Source organism: Odocoileus virginianus, chromosome 29 (assembly GCF_023699985.2).
Source record: "Odocoileus virginianus isolate 20LAN1187 ecotype Illinois chromosome 29, Ovbor_1.2, whole genome shotgun sequence".
NCBI lineage: Eukaryota > Metazoa > Chordata > Mammalia > Artiodactyla > Cervidae > Odocoileus > Odocoileus virginianus.
Window position 1 is genome coordinate 34,121,169 of NC_069702.1, and position 17,010 is coordinate 34,138,178.

General features: G+C 35.7%; 1 protein-coding gene across 9 annotated transcripts in view; it reads left to right on the forward strand.

Annotated features, from left to right (window-relative positions):
- Nucleotides 1–17,010, forward strand: part of EPHA5 (EPH receptor A5) — a 372,969-nt gene that overhangs the window by 344,963 nt on the left and 10,996 nt on the right. For 8 of the 9 annotated variants that reach the window (XM_020893703.2, XM_020893705.2, XM_020893704.2 and 5 more), the window contains 2 exons: nt 10,498–10,691; nt 15,157–15,312. In XM_020893703.2, the coding sequence (XP_020749362.2) occupies nt 10,498–10,691; nt 15,157–15,312 (350 nt within the window). Of the gene's footprint in view, nt 1–10,497; nt 10,692–15,156; nt 15,969–17,010 lie in introns of those variants that run through there. The other variant, XM_020893707.2, reaches the window with a different exon arrangement.

Genomic DNA, 17,010 nt, shown 5'->3' on the forward strand with positions numbered 1-17,010 from the left:
TCTATCACAAATACGATAGATCAAAGTAGAAGATAATGTTAGGTGAAAGCTCATATGCGTTTCTGCTGATCTGGACTCTGCTTGCTCATGCTCCTATGGACTGGTTGATATATACTGGTACACCTTGGCTGTGTTCCACGTGGCCCTCCTGTCAGAGACCAGCGGGCTAGCCTAGATATGAGCTCATTTGCCCTGTGACTAAAGGGTGAGAATAAGCCCAACTGCACTTCAGCCTGCACATTCCATTGTCCAATCCCATAATCAGAGGATCAGTCCAGTTCCCATAGTCAGCTCATTGTGAATGGACAATCTAAATTTACATGGAAAAAGATGTAGAAACAGAGGTGTGAAGGATTGGGAACGAATATTTTTCCTGTTTTCAGCCATTAGAGCATCTTGATACTTTTTCAGATAACTTTATTTAAAACTATTTAGAAGATACGAGGAAGTGCTAATATAATATTTTCAGAACACAATAAAAATAAAAGCTAATATTTTGGCTTTGGTTGGGTTTCCTAAGAACCTAAATGAGGTTTACAGAAAATCACTATACAATTAAAGATCTTTCTAAAATGTCTGCCTTTAATAGAATGTCCAACACATGCTTTGCATTTTCTCAGCAAGTTAAATATTAAGTTTGGTATGCCTCAATTTCTTATCAAAATTTGTATCCAAGAACCATGGCAGATCTACTATATTTGAAAATCATGATCACTGAATATTTCTTTTGAAAAATGATTCTCAGAAAGCAAAATAGAAGTACTGATTTGGCAGTTTTAAATGATGTATTCTATCATCTCTGCATTCTAGATATTGTCTGATTCTAAAAGGGCTTTGCTACCATGAAAATGTTACGTTACCAAGACATGCAAAATAATCTAAATCTCTCAGAGGAGCCCTTCTGCTGTGTCAGGGAGACAGAATGCTGCAGTAAATTTCTTTTGATTTAGGATTGCCTCCATCATCACAGAGAAAAGCCATGACAACATATAATAAAAATCAACTAAGATGACGAATATGATTTTAAGTAAATATCAGGCCATGAACTCTGATTCAAGTTTGGGAAGCTAAGATTATATCCTGTAGTCAGTAGAAGCTTCCTTATTTACAACGAACATTTTAAATGTCAACATTTTTCAGAACTTAAAAAGAAACAAAATAAGAGGGCATAGATTGCATTTTTATATTTAGTGACAATCTCTTTTACTCATTGGGAAAGACCCTGATACCGTTAAAGATTGAAGGCAGGAGGAGAAGGGGTCAACAGAGGATGAGATGGTTGGATGGCCACATCAACTCAATGGACATGAGTTTGACCAAACTCAGGGAGTTGAAGAAAGACAGGGAAGCCTGGAGTCCTGCAATCCATGGGGCTACAAAGAGTTGGACATGACTTAGCGACTGAAAAACAGCATGAATACATAGTTAAGCACATAAGTTACAAAGTGTTTTAAAAACTTTTTAAAGCAATACATTAAAAAAAATTTTTAAGCACTCAGGTTTCATTTTTTTCTCTCCTTTTATGTTTTATCTTTTAAATTTTTAATTAATTATTTTAATTGGAGGCTAATTGCCTTTAAATATTATGGTGTTTTTTGCCATACATCAACATGAATCAGCCATAGGGCACATTGGTCCCACCATCCTGAACCCCCCTCCCACCTCCCTCCCCACCCCAAACTCTAGGTTGTCCCAGGGCACCAGCTTTGAGTTCCCTGCTTCATGCATCAAACTTGCATTGGTCACCTGTTTTACATATGGCAATATACATGTTCCAATGCTGTTTTCTCATTCAAATTTCTAACACCATTACTGTTAGCCTAAATCTTACCAGGGAGGCCTGACGTGCTGCGATTCATGGGGTTGCAAAGAGTCGGACACGACTGAGCAACTGAACTGAACTGAACTGAAATCTTACCTTTAAGGTGGCAAATATCTTTGACTCCAAAAGGATGTGAACTCACCTTGTACTGGATGCGCCTCCCTTTCTCTTTCAATTTTTTGTTTGTTTGTTTCAGTTTCTGATGGGATAGAATGATGTGTGTATATGTATATAGCGTTGCTGAAGTTTTTAATGGCAAAACAAAAAAGAACAGTTTATGGTAACATGCAGCATACTATACTTAACTAAAGTATGAGGAGTTTAGTTCTCACCCAAATACTCCAAATTACCAATATTTGACAGCAAATTATTCTTGGTCTCAATGAGTCTGCTAGACAAATGATTATTGTTCTTCTAAGGATAATGCTGCCTTTGGTTGGAAGTAATTAGTTTAGGGACTGGTAGGTAACTTCAGGGAAATTCTTACCCTTTGGTAAAAAGTGAGACATAAAAAAATATCAGTCTAAAATTTCTATACCTTGCTATTTAAAAACAACTAAAACAAAAATCTTAAATTGAAAGAATAGAATAATCTTTGATTCTATAACTGTCGGTCAGCTTCAGTTATTAAAAAGGAAATGGATTCGAACAGAAGATTTCTAAGATCTTTCTAATCTCTGGAATTCTCTAAGATTGATGTATGAAGAAAAATACATACTTGATACATTTTTAATAGCTATTGGAAACAGGGAAGAAATACTAGGGAAAAAAATCAGTCTATATGAAACTATTTCTATGGCATTTGAGATAATTTCCAGAAATTATTAAGCTCTAGTCACTTTGGAGGAGCTTCGTATCTATGAAGTAACTGAAGGACTCATCTGTGAAGGTTCAAGTAAATACCAAGCAACATAAGCATTGACAGTCAATGTAGAACCTAATTCTTCAGAGCTCATGCTGATGCTTGAAGTTTGCCTACCAATTTCCTGCCACTCACTTATCCAGTCTACACTTTCACATCTCCTGTGATGAAGAATGCACTGTCTTTCAAAATAGCTCATTTTAATTCTGGATATTAATTTTTTTCTTATGGTGGAAGAAGTCTGACTCCATGTAGTAATAGCCATACCTGTCCCAAATTATTTTCTGGGAAGGTAATAATTTCTCATTTCAGTAGAGTGACTCAGCACTTAGATAGAAAGATCTACATAATTGCATGCCAGAGAGACTTAGATGTGAATCTTCCCACAGCCACTTGTTACTTGTGTGAATGTGTGCAGTGGTTAACCTTCTGGAATGTCACATGTTTCACTTGTAAAATGTGTATTTATTCTTATTTTGCAGATATGTGTTAAAAATGAGTGCAGATAATATACATATATTTTGTATCTTAGTACCTATGATATCCCCAATTCAATGGACATAAACTTGGGCAAACTCCAGGAGTTGGTAATGGACAGGGAAGCCTGGTGTGCTGCAGTCCATGGGGTTGCAAAGAGTCAGAGATGACTTGGTGACTGAACAACAACAATCTATGATATCATGCCTGGACTAGTTTAGATCTCCAAGAAGCCTATGTCAAGAGGAAATTCCATATACATTGTATTATTAAAGGGAATGCTTGTGAGGAAAAAGAGGAAGGGATGAGAGGAAGCTGGGAGAGATGTCAGACTGTGATGCAAATCTGGTCCCAGATAGAGATCAGAGGAAGGATGGTGGAGGCCAGCATCTGAGACCAAAGTGTACTTCTAAGAGAGGTTGCCAAGGCTGCCACGGAGTCCCCAAGCCAACATTGGCTGTTGTAGGAGTCTCATAGGCATGCATCTATCTTATCAGTACCATATTCAGTAATTGACTGGGAGTAATCTATACAAGGGTTTTCCTGATAGCTCAGTTGGTAAAAAAATCCGCCTGCAATGCAGGAGACCACAGTTTGATTCCTGGGTCGGGAAGATCCATTGGAGAAGGGATAGGCTCCCACTCCAGTATTCCTGGGCTTCCCTTGTGGCTCATCTGGTAAAGAATCTGCCTGCAGTGCAGGAGACCTGGGTTCAATCCCTGGGTTAGGAAGAGCCCCTGGAGAAGGGAAAGGCTACCCACTCCAGTATTCTGGCCTAGAGAATTCCATGGACTATCTAATCCATGGGATCACAAAGAGTCAGACATGACTGAGCAACTTTCACTTTCAATCTACAGACCATGGCCTTGGTGTAAACATGATGATGGATTTTAGAGGTGTTAGAGTTAAGGTCTGTAGGTCAGTTACCATGCCTGCAGGTGAAGATATGTGAGACAGATTTTTGTGGTTGCCATGCTCCACTTTTTTCCAACACAAAGCAACTTTTCGATCCAAGTTCCAGAAGCATCTGTTCCATGGTTCTGTAGGCTTTTCTTTCTTAAGGAAAATTCAGAAGAGGCCAATTACAGACCAAGCTGTAACCCCTCAGCTGATCTCAGGACCTCATATAGTTCTCAACCTCTCCCTCCTCCAGCATCCACTCTGACTTCCCATCACCAACAACCTGGCAAATCATGGTGGCTTAACTGGTAGGCTGAATCAATCTTTCATTCTTGGAGGTAAGCATCTTCTGTTCACAGTTGTTATAAAGAAGTAACAAGAGAGCCCCTTCGAGTTTTACCTGGGGTCCACACAAATTTCTCCTTGCCCCAACTGTGTGAAAGCAGTTCAAATGCTTCCTGCTTTTCAGTATCAGTAACCTTGGTCATCATGGTGAAAGAAACCTCTTCTCTTGTGCTTGTGCCTGGGCACAGGTAATCCAGAGTGCCCTGGATCACATCTATAACCTGTTGTCACCTGGCAAGAGTCACTGGGAATAAAGAACAATGTAGAAATTTCTGATTTAATACATAAACTGCATCCCGAATAATGACACCTAATCCTATCAAAACGTTGCCTCCATGTTTGTGGTTCATTGGTAACTTTAAAAGCCTTCCAGCATTCTGTGAGGTTTGTTGCTTCTGGATAATGAACTGTGTATAGTGGTTGCTGGAACCAGCACATAATAGAGAATTTTCAGAACATTTCCACCTGGATGAGATTGTGTCAGTAGCTTGCAGCTGAAATAAAGGGAGTGTTTATATTGGATAAGTATTTGATTCATTATATTCTTTGAGGGCAAAGATGTAGAAGCTCTATACAGTCAGTAAAAACAAGACCTGCAGCTTCTTGTGGCTCAGTCATGAGCTCCTTATTGCAAAATTCAAACTTAAATTTTTAAAAGTAGGGAAAATCACTAGGCCATTCAGGAGTTTGGAATGTTAGTCGCTCAATCATGTCTGACTCTTTGCAAACCCACAGACTGTAGCCTGCTAGGCTCATCTGTCCATGGGAATGCCCAGGCAAGAATACTGTAGTGGGTCGCCATTCCCTTCTCCAGAGGATCTTCCTGACCCAGGTATCAAACCTGAGCTCCTGCATTGCAGGCAGATTCTTTACTGTCTGAGCAACAGTGAAGTTCCAGTCCCAGGTATGACCTAAATCAAATCCCTTACAATTATACAGTGGAAATGACAAGTAGATTCAAGGGATTATATCTAAAAGACAGAGTGCCTGAAGAACTATGGTTGGAAGTTCATAACATTGTACAGGAGGCGGTGATCAAAACTATCCCCAAGAAAAAGAAATACGAAAAGGCAAAGTGGTTGTCTGAGGAGGCTTAAAAATAGCTGAGAAAAGAAGTGAAAGGCAAAGGAGAAAGGGAAAGATATAACCAACTGAATGCAAAGTTCCAGAGAATAGCGCAGAGAGATAAGAAAGCCTTCTTAAATGAACAATGCAAAGAAACAGGAAAACAATAGAATAAAAAAGACTAGAGATCTCTTCAAGAAAATGGGAGATACAAAGGGAACATTTCATGGAAAGATGGGCACAATAAAGGACAGAAATGGTATAGACCTAACAGAAGCAGGTGGGAAGAATACATAGAAGAACTATACAAAAATAATCCTGATGACCCAGTTAACCACAATTGTGTGGTCAGTCACCTAGAGCCACACTTCCTGAAGTGTGAAGTCAAGTGGACCTTAGGAAGCATTACTATGAACAAAGATGGTGAAGGTAATGGAATTCCAGATGAGCTATTTCAAATCCTAAAAGATGATGCTGTTAAATTGCTGCACTCAATATGCTGGAAAATTTGGAAAACTCAGCAGTGGTTACAGGACTGGGAAAGGTCAGTTTTCATTCCAATATAAAAGAAAGGCACTGCCAAAGAATGTTCAAACTACCGGACAATTGCACTTATTTTGCATGCCAGTAAGGTTAGGCTCAAAATTCTTCAATCCAGACTTCAACAGTACATGAACCAAGAACTACCAGATATTCAAACTGGATTTAGAAAGGGCAGAAGAACCAGAGATCAAATTGCCAACATCCATTCATCATAGAAAAAGCAAGGACTTAAAAAAAAAAAAAGCCATCTGCTTCATTGACTATGTGAAAACCTTTGTTGTGAATCACAACAAACTGAGGAAAATTCTTAAAGAGTTGGAGTACCAGACCACCTTACCTGTCTCCTGAGAAACCTGCATTCAGGACAAGAAATGACAATTAGAGCCGGACTTGGAACAACTGACTGGTTCAAAATTGGGAAAGAGTATTTCAAGGTTGTATATTTTCACCCTGCTTATTTAACTTCTATGCAGAGATATCATGTGAAATGCCAGGCTGAATGAATCACAAACTGGAGTGAAGATTACCTGGAGAAATACCAACAGTCTCAGATATGTAGATGATACCACTCTCATGGCTAAAGTGAAGAGGAACTAAAGAGTCTCTTGATGAAGGTGAAAGAGGAGAGTGAAAAAGCTGACTTAAAACTCAACATTCAAAAATCTAAGATCAGGTCATCTAGTACCATCACTTCATCGCAAACAGAAGGGGAAAAAGTGGAAAGAGTTGCAGATTTTATTTTCTTAGGCTTCAAAATCATTGCATAGAGTGACTGCAGCCATGAAATTTTTTAAAAAGGCTTGCTCCTTGCAAGAAAAGCAATGACAAACTTAGTGTATTACAAAGCAGAGACATTATTTTGCCAACAAAGGTCCTTATTGTCAAACATATGGTTTTTCCAGTAGTCATGTATGGATGTGAGAGTTGGGCCATGAAGAAGGCTGAACGCTGAAGAGTTGATGCTTTTGAATTTTGGTGCTGGTGAAGAGTCCCTTGGACAGCAAGAAAATCAAACCAGTCGCTGCTGAAGGTAATCAACCATGAATATTCATTGGAAGGACTGATGCTGAGCCTGAAGCTCCAGTACTTTGGCCATCTGATGTGAAGAGCCGACTCATTGGGAAGGACCCAGATGCTGGGAAAGGTTGAAGGCAAAAAGAGAAGGTGACAGAGGATGAGATGGTTAGATAGCATTACTGACTCAATGGACATGAATTTGAGATAATGAAGGACAGTGAAGCCTGGCATGCTGCAGTTTGGGGATTGCAAAGAGTCAGATATGATAGCAATTGAACAACAACAACAAAGCAATGTTATAAATTTTCCCCTCAAGAAGAGAAAGTTGTTAAATATTTACCAGCATGTCATTATGTATGTGATAAGCTCACAGACCCTTCACTATGATGTGGATATTCTAGTTATATGATATGCTAGATGTGAGTTCACATTTGTGGATCAGGCATTCCAACCTATAATACTAACTAGAGCTCTGTGGGTAGCAAAAGCAAACCATACCCAAAAAAAGTATGTACCTGAAAGATGAACCCACTGATTCTTGCGTGATGGAAAGGGCCCATCAAAGTCACCACCAGGTAATTACTGCCTTATCATAATAGTGCTCCATGTTGGGATTTATTTATTGGAAGGAGAGGCAGCATTCTTTAAATTGTGTTCAGACTATTGATTTACATGTCAGTGCCAAGAAAATGCATAGCATATGACAATATTTCAGATATAAAGTCTGAAATGGTACCAGGTTGTCTAAAAATTCTGGCTGTCTTTTTATTTATTTTTTATCTTTTCATTTGTTCTTCTCAACCATGTACATTAAGAAATATAATCATAATAACAAAGTCAATTAATTAGATTATGATTCATTGGCCATACATTGTAAATTTTATGGTAAAATGAACAGCCTACATAGAACTTTGGTAGATTTCTATCTTTTCACAAACCACCAGAGTAGTAACGCCATTCATTTCTCCCTCAAGCTATGAAGGGAACAATAAGTAAAAATTAAAAAAAAAAAAACTGCACAATGTCCAAATATAAAATGTAAAATTATAGCACTAAATCTATTTTAAATATAAATTCTAAAGATGAATTTAGAATTAAATTCAATGACCTAATTCTGGGCCAAGTTCTAAGTTAACTTAGAGACAGAGTATTATATCTATATATAAAATTACAGCTGAAAATAAAATTAAGTAATAATGTCTGGAAATAATTTCTCAGATCAAATAACTTACAAATCCTTTTAAAACTAAGGAATTGGTTTAATTTATTCATTTCATGATCACATATAACAGCGGTCCCCAAGCTTTTTGGCTGCAGGGACAGGTTTCATGGAAGATAATTTTTCCATGGACTAGGGTATGGGGTGTTGGGGGAGGAGGAAAGAGGGCACATGATTCAAAGATATTACATTTATTGTGTACTTTATTTCTGTTATTATTACATTAGCTACACCTCAGATCATCAGGTTTTAGATCCTGGAGTTTGGGGACCCCTGACTTTTAAGACCAGCTCATCAGAGAAGGAAAGAAAATAATTTTTAAAAATAGATGTCAAAGGAAAAAAATAGGCATAATTAGTATCAAGTTTTGAGGACAAGCACATTATAAGATATATCAGGTTTTACATAAATATGAATGACTATTTTCACTGCATAGTAAAATATTTCATGATATAAACTCTATTAAGGCATTTAATTCTGCTACATAGACATTATTCTAAAATAACCATTGTCTTTATAAATAATGTGGAGTCTTATAATAAGCAAATTAATAAATGAACTTTCATTAATATAGGAGTGCAAATGGCACTTTTAATTTTTACTATTCATTTATCTGATCACTAGTGATAACAATTTCTCAGAATTGATTTAGCACTTTTTTCTTTTGTAAATTTTTTATTAGTACCTATTTCTCATTTGTTGTTTTATTATTTTACTTCTCAATACTGTGTGGGATTTTAATACACAAGATATGTTAACTATATGTTATAATTTTTAAACTATTTTCTACTATGATTTGCCTTTTAACTTTTTGTATTGTTTTTGAGTCAACTAAAGCAGTAGATGACTCTCAGAGTCCTTGAGTTCTTTTTGTTTCTTTGCCTGAACTTAACTATTGGTGCTTCTCAGGAACCTTTATTTTGTGTCCTTCCCAGGGAGCTATAAACTACACCCGACTTCAAGCTGTGACCAAGTGCTGATGACCCTCACATTCATATTATCAGCCCAAATATCTCCTGTACTCTAGCCAGATTCCTGCAAATTGCCATCTGCAGTTGCCTAAACTTACTTCAAATAAAACAAGCTCCAAATTATACCTGTCAACATTTCCCACCCCCATAAATGTTCTTACCTAAAATTAACAGCAAAAATCAACCAGCATGAAAGGCTTGAACTTCTTTTCTCTCTAAAATTTTCTCTACTATCCCCTCTACCCCTGTGTGATAAATGTCTCTGAAATCTGCCATTTTGTCTTCCTCCATCTGCCCCTGCTTTTTCAGATGTTGTTTCCTTTATCATTAGAAGACTGATTTCTCTCCAACCCTTCAAGATTGTCTTTATAAACTCTCTTTTCTAATCCTATTTTTTCTAATTGCCAGGTCAAATCTTAACAATCGTTAAGAAAATATTCAAATAGGATTTGAGAAATATGCTCATCATTATTGGGTTTTGGTATCATTTAAATATTAGAATTTAAATAATTGAATAAAATATATATTATTGTTTGATAACATAAACAGTTCTCTTCTGGAGTTAGATATTTTGATGGCAGCAGCAACATTAAGAATGTTTTTGATTAAAAAAAATCTCACAATTAGACTGATGCTTATATGTGTGGTTGCATTTTAAATCAATGATGTTTGTAATGCTCACACTACTAAACAGTCATTCCAAATTCCAGACTGAAAACAGTAGATGATAATAAACAGCCAGACCTTGAATATTATTAAATGATACATGAGACAGTTATGCTAATTTAGCCTTTGACTTATCCATCATTTGCCATCCAAAAGTCTCTTTAGAAGTAAAATTGTGCTTCTATTATTTTAAAAAATGTGATTCTACACATAATTTTTCTTTAAAAAGACATTACATTTTCAGAGAAATCAGTAGAAAAGTTAATCTCTATTTGATTCCAGAATGTGAGGATAAATAAAGTATGAACTATTTGCTTTTATGTCAATTAATTTTACAAATCATTCTTTATCAAGATTTTAGGTAAAAATGATTACCATTTATTTTCTTTATCATAAGTGAGGAAAGCCTATCTTATATTGTATGATAGCCTATTGTTTCTCTTCATCATATTTTGCAGCAAAAGGAGTAATGGGGGGTGTTAGAGGCAGCGATGCTGGTTGTTATTGCAAGAGTAAGAGTAAGGATACAACTGAGCAGTGGGAGATTTCTCAAGCTATTCTGTATTTAATCTGTGGCATTGGGGGACCCGTTCTCTTTCACTTTACACAGGTGATTAAAGCCGTAGAGGAAGGCTATCGTCTGCCAAGCCCCATGGACTGCCCTGCTGCTCTCTACCAATTAATGCTGGATTGCTGGCAGAAAGATCGAAATAGCAGGCCCAAATTCGAAGAAATTGTCAACATGTTGGACAAGCTGATCCGTAACCCAAGTAGCTTGAAGACACTGGTTAATGCATCAAGCAGGTACAAGGCCAGACTGGAGAGATTTTTCTGAATATTGCAAATTCAGATTAATGCCACAGATATCAAGTTAATGAAATTATTTTTGTACACATACTAGCCTATGAACCAACATTACACTAATTTATTTGAATATGGTTTTTGCATAATTTTCTTTACATGAATGAAATATAAATGATTAAATTATACTTAAAAACACCTATACCTAATCTAATAGTATAACCTACCAGTTTCAGATAAATGTTAACTGTAGCCAAATTCAGGTAATATTTTTTAAAAATCCCCAAATATATGTACTCTTAGTGCTTTGAACCCCACATAGGTTTGGATGAGGAGACATATAAGATTATAAGATCATGGGGAAAAGCCAGTTAAGCACTGATAAAATTTTAAACCAGAGATACATAACAATTACTCTTGATTTCCCTAGCTAGATTTCTCAACCTGTCATATTCATAAACATCAACAACTCCTTAAAGGATTCTTTCCTCTTATCCAGTTGAGTATGAATATTTGGATAATCATTTACTGTGTAGTTTGAACAGGACTTGAAATTAATAAATGAGTAATCTTGTGGAAAAAACTTGTGTGAGCAAATGAGCATTTTTTAAACTTTTCTGAATGCATGTAAATGCATTTAAATAATGTTACCTTATATAAAGAATTCTTAACTCTTTTACTTGGAAAATTACAAAATTATCCTCTCAAAAAGTATATCATTTTGATTATGTACTAGGAAATATAGCAGATTATTATTTTCATTATATATAAGGCAGTTATCATTCTCTACAAGAAAAGGTATCCTGCTGGTAGCTGAATTGACTGCTCATAGTATGAACCAAATGAGAAACAATTTATTGATAAAGTTACATAAGTTCTGTGACTCTGGTATAAACATTCGTTTACTAGACAAAGAGTCATTTTTAAACACAAATGAGGAATGAATCTTCAAACTCTGTTCAGGCATCATTAGCTTTCTGTGGTAGCAAATGGAGAATGCATCTTAGAGATCACTCCTTATGTTATTCCCAAAATAACTGCTTTTAATTTGTTTGCTGTCATCTAAAATATTGTATTTCTCTCTAGTTGTTTGAATTATGTTGTCATAAGTTGATGTAAGGAAAGGAAATCATAAAGATAAATTTTAAGTTCTAAATTGTATTAATTTCAACATCATCATTGTAGGTTGGGAGCAGTGAAAAATATCCAACAAATTTTCATATTACTTTATATATGTATTACATAGAATTCAGATTACTAGGTTTCATTTTAACAGATTTAGCTTAAGACTCTACGGCCAACCCTTTGTATGTGTGGACGCAGAGGGCTGAATCTACTACATCATTTTATATAAGAAACTTGAGCATCCATGGATTTGGGTATTAACTGTGTGGAAGGCCAGTCCTGGAATCAATCAGCTGCAGTTAGTAGGGGGAGAGCTGTATAACTCTCTACCTGATTTTGTATTCATTCATCTACAGGTCCTGGTTCTCAAAGGTGTTAGTTCCTGATTCACTGTCTCTTTCTCTCTGTTCCTACACATGTCACAAAATTAGGTGAATTGAGTAACCATGTAGATGATATTCAAATATTTCTCAATACCTTGAAATTTTCTCCTTCATTGATTTTGGTCTCTAACCCACCTTGAACTCTTTTTCATAGTCATCTTCTAGATTTTGCTATTATCCCAAATTGCATCTCTTCTATTATCTCAACTTCAAGATCCTGTTCTCCAAATTCAACAAATCTTTGACTATTTATTGACTACAAATTACTACAAAATATCTATTTATTCATCCAATAAATATTCATGTGTGTATTCTGTGTCAGGCTGTGGAGTAGGTGCTGAGTATGCAGAAATGAGCAACAAACTCTTGCAGGAGAGAGAGATGAAATAAAATAAAAACTTAAAAAAAAAAACTTTAGTTTTAGAGTGGAGAGTGAGAGTAAAATTTAGTAGAATAACTATAAGCTAATGTGCTTGTGCAGATAAGACATGATGATGTCTTGAACTAAGTTGGTGACAGAGAGAAGTGGTCAGATTTGCAACAGATTGGAAGTAGAATAGATAAGAAACACAATTAGAGATGTGAAGGGACTGAAGACAAGGAAGGAGCAGACAGTTGTATCATAGACTATAAGAAGGAGGACTTCAGGAGGAATTGGATGTGTAGAAGATGAGTAGTGTGGTGTTGGATGTGTTGTGATTAGAAACCCAAGAACTAAGGAGTCATGAAGTAGACATGTGAATATATGAGCGACTTAGGCAGGAGATGAAAATCAGAGAAAAATAGATGATGTTTGAAGCATGCAAGTGGGTAAAACTCCCCAAAGTTAAGTTATAGCCTGAGTAGAGAAGATGTAGGGCCGTGTCCTGGCTTCTTCCAAATTTTAAAGTCAAACAGAAGAGCAAGCAAAGGAGATCGAAGAGAAGCATACCAAGTTATGGAAGCCACAAAAGAAAGAATAGTGATTCAAAAAAGGTTGAGATAAGGTAAGATTGCAAGGGGGGGATGGTAGTAGTGGTGATTGTTGAATGTTTCTGAGAGGTTAGTCATGCGACCTATTGAAAAATCTTCACAGATTTTGACATAATTGAGATCATTATTCACCTTAACCAGAGAAATTTTTATAAAATTGGTTTGGAAGAAACTACACCAAAGTAGGTTGAAGTATAAATGGGATGTGAGAAAGTGCAGAGAACATGAGTAGAAAGAAAGGTATTTGTCATGTACTAATGGTTGAAACATATGCAGGTCAGGAAGCAACAGTTAGAACTGGGCATGGACCAATTCAGACTGGTTTCAAATAGGAAAAGGATTATGTCAAGGCTGTATATTGTCACCCTTCTTATTTAATGTATATGCAGAGCACATCATGAGAAATGCTGGGCTCAAAAAAGCACAAACTGGAATCAAGATTGCCAGGAGAAATATCAATAACCTCAGATATGCAGATGACACCACCCGTATGGCAGAAAGTGAAGAGGAACTAAAAAGCCTCTTGATGAAAGTGAAAGAGGAGAGTGAAAAAGTTGGCTTAAAGCTCAACATTAGGAAAACTAAGATCATGTCCCATCACTTCATGGGAAATAGATGGAGAAACAGTGGCAACAGTGTAAGACTTTATTTTTGGGGGCTCCAAAATCACTGCAGATGGTGATTGCAGCCATGAAATTAAAAGATGCTTACTCCTTGGAAGGAAAGTTATGACCAACCTAGTTAGCATATTACAAAACAGAGACATTACTTTGCTAACAAAGGTCTGTCTTGTCAAGGCTATGGTTTTTCCAGTAGTCATGTGTGGATGTGAGAGTTGGACTGTGAAGAAAGCTGAGTGCAGAAAAATGGATACCTTTGAACTGTGGTGTTGGAGAAGACTCTTGAGAGTCCCTTGGACTGCAAGGAGATCCAACCAGTCCATCCTAAAGGAGATCAGTCCTGGGTGTTCATTGGAAGGACTGACACTGAAGCTGAAACTCCAATACTTTGGCCACCTCATGCGAAGAGTTGACTCATTGGAAAAGATACTTATGCTAGGAGGTATTGGGGGCAGGAAGAGAAGGGGACAACAGAGGATGAGATGGCTGGATGGCATCACCGACTCGATGGACATGAGTTTGAATAAACTCCAGGAGTTGGTAATGGACAGGGAGGCCTGGCGTACTGCGATTCATGGGGTCACAAAGAGTCGGACGTAACTGAGCGACTGAACTGAATTGAACTGAATGATTGAAGTGTACTGAAGTAAAGTCCCACTGATGGACATTTAAATTGCTATTGATGTTTCTTTAGCAAAAAAGTGTGCATGTATTTTTTGTTATTTTCCTGATTATTTTCTTAGGATACATTTCCAGAAATCATCATCATCATTTCATATATTATTGGTCAAGGAGTGTAAATTTAACATAGTTAAGAGAAGCACATAGTTTGATTAATTCTATTTTGTTTTCTTATGTATTAATATTAAGGGTTACATTTTGCTTTTCATTTCTACTACTCCTACATGAGTTAAGAAGCACTCCTATGTAAGAGCATAAAATAAAAGATAACTAATTTCTGGTCTTCTAGGAAATAAGATTAAATTAGCACAAGTTTCTCTAGCAAAGTCTAGAAGCAATTGACTTTACACAAATTATCCTGCATCTCTCTATTTGGTAGCAATTTCTGTATTTTACAAACAAAACCACAGTAGGAAATAAATACATCTAAATTACTAACATGGAACTTTTAGCTAATGTTTTGTGTTACAGAAAATTCAGTTATCAAACCATTATAAGTCATTATTAACTATGAATAGAAAAAATCTGAGTAGGCTGATTTTTGCATTCTGTTTTTTGAATTATTTTCTTCCTTGTTAGCATTTGTATATTTTTCTCCTATAAATATTCTTATAAACTCAAAGATCCATTGGTAATTAGTTAATATTACAATAAAATTTTTTAATATTTGTGTTTTTTGTGTTTTAGAGTATCTGATTTATTGGCAGAACATGGCTCACTGGGATCTGGGGCCTACAGATCAGTAGGCGAATGGCTAGAAGCAATCAAAATGGGCCGATATACAGAGATTTTCATGGAAAATGGATACAGTTCAATGGACGCTGTGGCTCAGGTGACCTTGGAGTGAGTAATTTTTCTGATAATTTTTACATAATTGCTGGGGCGAGAAAAATTGTTCAGAAACCAATCTGGATGAGATCAAGGGAAATCAGTTAACCTTTGTCCGTGTATGGCAGCTTTCAAAGAAGCATCTTCATTTTTAGCCTGTATTGTTAACAACTGCATGATTAATGCTACTTGTGGCCAGTATCTTTGCTTCTTTGCTTCAAACAAATAGTATTTGAGTATTTGATTGACTGGAATAACATCTTGGCAAAATACTGGTACTTTGTGTTGTAGAAAAGATGTTTTCTTGACAAAAGTTTTTCTACTGATACTTGTGTTATATGAATGTAAATACAAAATAAACTGTAAGCACAATTGGTGCTGCTAGCCCTATAACAACGAAACATACTCTTTAAGTTTCGGCTTGGGTGAATACCCAGATAACAACAGCTTAAACAAAGCTTCCTGGGCAGGAATCTCATCCTGTTTACTCTATCAGTGGTGCATCTTATATTCTTGCAATCCAAGGATATAGTAGACCCTGCCTTGATTTTTGCTATTTGGTACAATCTCAGTGGAAACCAATTGTGCCCTCTTCTTTTTGCACGTTTAAGACAAAATCTATCAGATCTTATTATGTAAAAATCACTAGAATTAAAAATTGAATTATTTAAGGTTGTAAGTTGTTTGAATTTTATTATATACTCTGTATGTGTCATTATTTTAGCCTAATATTTGTAATTTGTGAAAACTAACTGTTGTTATGGTGGTTACATCTGGATTACATTAACACAAATGATGTTTTAACCTATGAATATAATAATAACAGTTCAAATTGCCTACACATTCAAAGGTTAAAATATTGTTGTAAGTTTTAAAGCATGGTAGAACTTTCTAAAGCACTAAACCACAGTCTTTCTTCCATTACATCACATAATATGAACACTGAGCACTTGGTTCTCACCATTTCTACTCTGGCATTCTCTGGTTCATTGAACTCATTGCCTATCCACAGAAAAGGTAACAGGGTACCATCACTGATCACCAATTAATGTCACTTTCTCAGAATTTCTCTTCTTCATAACTATAACTAAAAGGACCTAAAATCACTACTTAGCTGGCTATCTTAATTTATTGAATATCATTCTCACCATCACCACTAGATCATATCTACTTGAGAGCACATATACTTTTCCCATTATTTCTTTGGACACTCGAAAAACTCATTAGTACTATATTTGAAATAGTAAACAGAAAAATTTATTGATAATTTAAAACTATTTTTACATGATTGCTATTTAATTTTTCAGTAAAAATGGTCATTTTAATTTATTAAAGTCATTTGTCATTTTATATTAAAATGATACTGTAGGTATTTCTTCTACCCAATGTCAGATTACTTGTAAATATATAATAAAACTATTTGCATTAAACCATGTCTCTCTTTTTATTAAAATAGCACATATACATGTATATATTTATATCCACTACTTTTTTGTTTCTCCTTAACAGAATAGTTATAATCACTAATAATGGCTTTTGCATTAATTCCTCTGTTTTACTTTCATTGGGGCCCCCAAATACTATAAATATGTTGAATATTTTACATTATGGTTTCACTTTTTTTTATTTTGAATAATTCCTTTCTGTTTGCTTTTCTATTGTCCCTTCCGTTTCAAAACTCTCTCATTTTGTATGTTTTCTTTCAAGACTTAA